General features: G+C 33.9%; 1 protein-coding gene across 1 annotated transcript; it reads right to left on the bottom strand.

The window, feature by feature from the left end:
• Positions 1-1,472: 1,472 nt before the first annotated feature.
• On the bottom strand, positions 1,473-3,601 carry LOC126722110 (uncharacterized). Its single transcript, XM_050425259.1, has 3 exons — positions 3,368-3,601; positions 2,984-3,314; positions 1,473-1,783 (listed from the first exon to the last, which is right to left on the bottom strand). Exons 1-3 carry the CDS (start codon positions 3,599-3,601, stop codon positions 1,473-1,475), a joined length of 876 nt encoding a protein of 291 aa, XP_050281216.1.
• Positions 3,602-3,849: the final 248 nt, after the last annotated feature.

Genomic DNA, 3,849 nt, shown 5'->3' with positions numbered 1-3,849 from the left:
TGATGGCCAACCACTGAATATGATATTATAAAATCTTATTTTATAGTAGACTTCTAAAACCCTAGAGAGAGATTGGATGTGGGATCCTTAGGGATCCTAATCTCAGGATTTTATCAATAACCTTTTTGAACGCTATTGACTTATCTTGAAACACTTTCCAAAAATATTTCTTAATTTTCTCAACCATATTAAGAAAATATCTGAACTTCTACATATTGCAATAATGTCCATCACACACATTGCAATTGACCCCTGAAGATTAGAGAATTACAAATGATGTCCCATTTCATACAATTTTATATCTATGTCCTTCCACCATACTATATTTCCACAAGCCACTAGGACTGGATAAATATCATTGTCATGTCCCTAGTTTATGTGACCATTAATTTCTTGATTTCATAATTTCTATTGGACTCCAAAATATCTTTAAAAACTCTTTAAATATATATATATATATATATATATATACACACACACAATATTATATATATGAAAAACATTTTTGAAAAATGTCACCGGTCGGTTTTGTTTTGAGTCCAACTTCAATATGAAAATCAACTAAATATACTATCTTCTTTGGAGACTGGTGGATTCATTGTTGAGCATTTATATATTTTACACATTACACATATAACCCAACGTATCTGTATATAGCCTTTAAAATTGGCATCACCAGTTGACATTGTCAAAGTTATGTGCATAATAAATAAATATACACAAAACCCTCATGTTTGAGGACAATAGAAAAATTGTGATAGAACAACCTTTTAATTAACAATGATCACTCCATAAGGTGTCCTTGATCGGATCCAATTCAGTGTATGTACTTGTTACATTACACCCACTTGTTTGCTTAAAGTCACTACTTCAATGATAGTGTAAATCATCCTATCATATAGCAACACAACAAGTGTAGGCTTCAATGGTAATATTCAATTAATATCCATAGCCTAGAACAATTTAATAATATATCAAAAATCATTACTCCCTGTCTTTGGTTCCTTAACCATTAACATGATTTTTCCTACAGAGGTGACATCACATACCACATTTAAACAATAAAATATACCTATAAAAGTTATGAATGTGAAAATAGAATTTTACCATCAAATAAAAATGTATAGTATTGTTTTTGAGGGTACATAATTCTAACAATCTCCCACTTGCACTCAAAACCAATCATACATGTATTTAATACCCATTGCTTCCAAATGTTTCTCAAACACCTTTTGAGACAATGCCTTTGTGAGTGGATCTACAACATTATTGGCAAAGGCAATCTTTGTTATTGCTACATCACCTCTTTGTATAATATCACGTATCAAGTGATATTTACGTGCAATATGTTTTGTCCTTTAATGAGCCCTTAGTTCTACTGCATTTGCAATAGCTCCATTATTGTCACAATAGATAGTAATGGGTGACTCAATAGAAGGAACAACTTCAAGTTCTTGAATGAACTTGCGAATTCACACAGCTTCCTTTGCAGCTTCACTTGCAGCTATATACCGTGCTTCTGTAGTAGAGTCTGCAGTAGTATCTTGCTTGCAACTTCTCCAACTTATTGCTCCATTTCCAAGAGTGAATACAAATCCAGAAATTGATTTTCTATCATCAATATCAGATTGAAAATCAGAATCTGTATACCCTTGGACAGTCAAATCCTCACCACCAAACACCAAGAAATAATGTTTGGTTCTATTTAAATATTTGAAGATATGTTTCACTTCTGTCCAATGCTTAGAACCTGGATTGGATTGATATCTACTCACAATGCTCACTGCATAACAAATGTCTTGCCTAGTGCAAAGCATTGCATACATGAGACTTCCTATAGCCGAAGCATAAGGACAATTTCTCATTTTCTCTCTCTCTTCTTGTGTTTTAGGACACATTTGATTAGAGAGATGAAATAATCCCATTTTCTTTTAGATATTCTTTAAATTTATCCAAGAGGTATTCTCCTCCTCTATCGAACCATATCTAATAAGGTTCTATTTCTTCTTTCAGCTATACCATTATGTTGAGGTGTGGCAGGGGGAGTCAATTGAGAAATAATCCCATTTTCTTTTAGATATTCTTTAAATTGATCCAAAAGGTATTCTCCTCCTCTATCAGAGTGAAGAACTTTTATGCATTTTCTAGCTTATTTCTCAACCTCATTACAAAATTCTTTGAACTTTTCAAAGGATTCAGATTTATGTTTCATTAGGTACAAATAACCATACCTACAATAATCATCAATAAAAGTAATGAAGTAATAGAAACCACCTCTTGCCATGTGATTCATAGGACCACAAATATCCGTGTGTATTAATCCTAATACATCAGTGGCTTTAGCTCCCTTTCCTGTAAAGGGACTTTTGGTCATTTTCCCTTGTAAGCAAGGCTCACAAATTGTATAAGGCTCTACCTTCAAAAGATTCAATGGCCCATCCCTTACCAATCTATTGATTCGGTCAATATTGATATGACCAAGCCTTAAGTGCCACAAATAGGTAGGATTAACATCTCTTTTTCTTTTAAGAGATAACACACTGGTAGCAACATCATTCTCAACATAATTAATAGAATTATCAATAGAACTCAAAAAATAAAGACCATCTTGTAAAATGCCAGAAGTTACCAATTTATTATTAAACTTAACAACAAGTTTAGAAGTAAAAAAAAAATGAATATTCTGAACAACCAAGTTTTGAAACTGAAACTAAATTTCTTCACACTTCTAGCACATATAAGCAATCTTCTAAGACAAGAGTTCTACTTGTAGATAATTCTAAATAAAAGGTTCCAATGGCAGTGGCTGCAACAGTTGCACCAGTCCCCATTTTTAGGATCACCTCCCCTTCATTTAGCCTTCGGGTCTCCTTAAACCCCTACAACACATTGCAAATGTGTGAGATTGTACCAGAATCTACACACCAAGAATCAAATGGACCACCCATTAAATTTGTTTCAATAACGAGCAAATTAGGCATACCTTCTGCAGGTTTGTCATTCTTCAGAGAAGCCAAATAATGGCGACATTTTCTCTTCCAATGACCAAGCTTACTGCAATGGAAACAATTTCCTTTTGCTTTCTTTTTCTCAGTGTCCTTATTCACTTTGTCACCTTGAGCCTTATTGAATGACTGAGACCCTTTTCTCTTAAAGTTCTTACCCTTAGGTTTCAACTTAAGAGAAGTATCAATCTTTTCAGCCAACATTACAGTAGGCTTTTCTTTCTTGATGAGATCCTTAGCTGCTTTCAACATATTGAGTAGCTCTAACAATGTCACTACCATCTTATTCATGTTATAGTTCATGATAAACTGATTAAAAGAATCAGGTAAAGATGCTAAGATCGCATCAACTTGGGTCTCACTATCAATTTCTGCACCAAGCATATATCCAATTCATTGATGAAAGAAATCATCTTCAGGACATGTTCCCGAAATGGAGTTCCTTCCACCATTTTGGTGGACATGAGATTTTTGATAGCAGTTTGCCGTGCACTTCTGCTTTGTTCTCCAAACATCTCTTTGAGGTGCAGCATCATATCTTGTGCTGTAACTAGGCTGTGGTGTTGTTTTTGCAACACATTGGTCATAGAGGCCATTATGTAGCATTTAGCCATTTCATCAGCCTCATGCCACTTATTAAATGCATCTCTTTATGCCTCAGTGGCATCAACTAAAGCAAGTTCTGGTGCCTCAGTATTAAGGACATGAGCTATCTTATCAGTAGTGAGAATAATGATTAGGTTCCTTTTCCAATCTACATAGTTTAGTCCAGACAATCGATTTCCATCCAAAATCTTAGCTAAGGGATTAAAATTGGTCATAATGAATCTACAAAATAATATAA

Source organism: Quercus robur, chromosome 4, assembly GCF_932294415.1.
Source record: "Quercus robur chromosome 4, dhQueRobu3.1, whole genome shotgun sequence".
Taxonomy (NCBI): Eukaryota; Viridiplantae; Streptophyta; class Magnoliopsida; order Fagales; family Fagaceae; genus Quercus; species Quercus robur.
Note: the sequence above shows the minus strand (reverse complement) of the source record. Positions and strands in the feature narration are given on the sequence as shown.

Bases quoted from the DNA above. Each gene is read 5' to 3' on its own strand.
- LOC126722110 (XM_050425259.1), bottom strand. From the start codon at position 3,601: ATGGCCTCTATGACCAATGTGTTGCAAAAACAACACCACAGCCTAGTT. The intron at 3,315-3,367 runs GTGAGACCCAAG...TCTTTTAATCAG, and splicing joins GCTTGGTGCAGAAATTGATA to TTTATCATGAACTATAACAT. The intron at 1,784-2,983 runs GTATGCCTAATT...TTTGTTATGCAG, and splicing joins GAATGACAAACCTGCAGAAG to TGAGCATTGTGAGTAGATAT.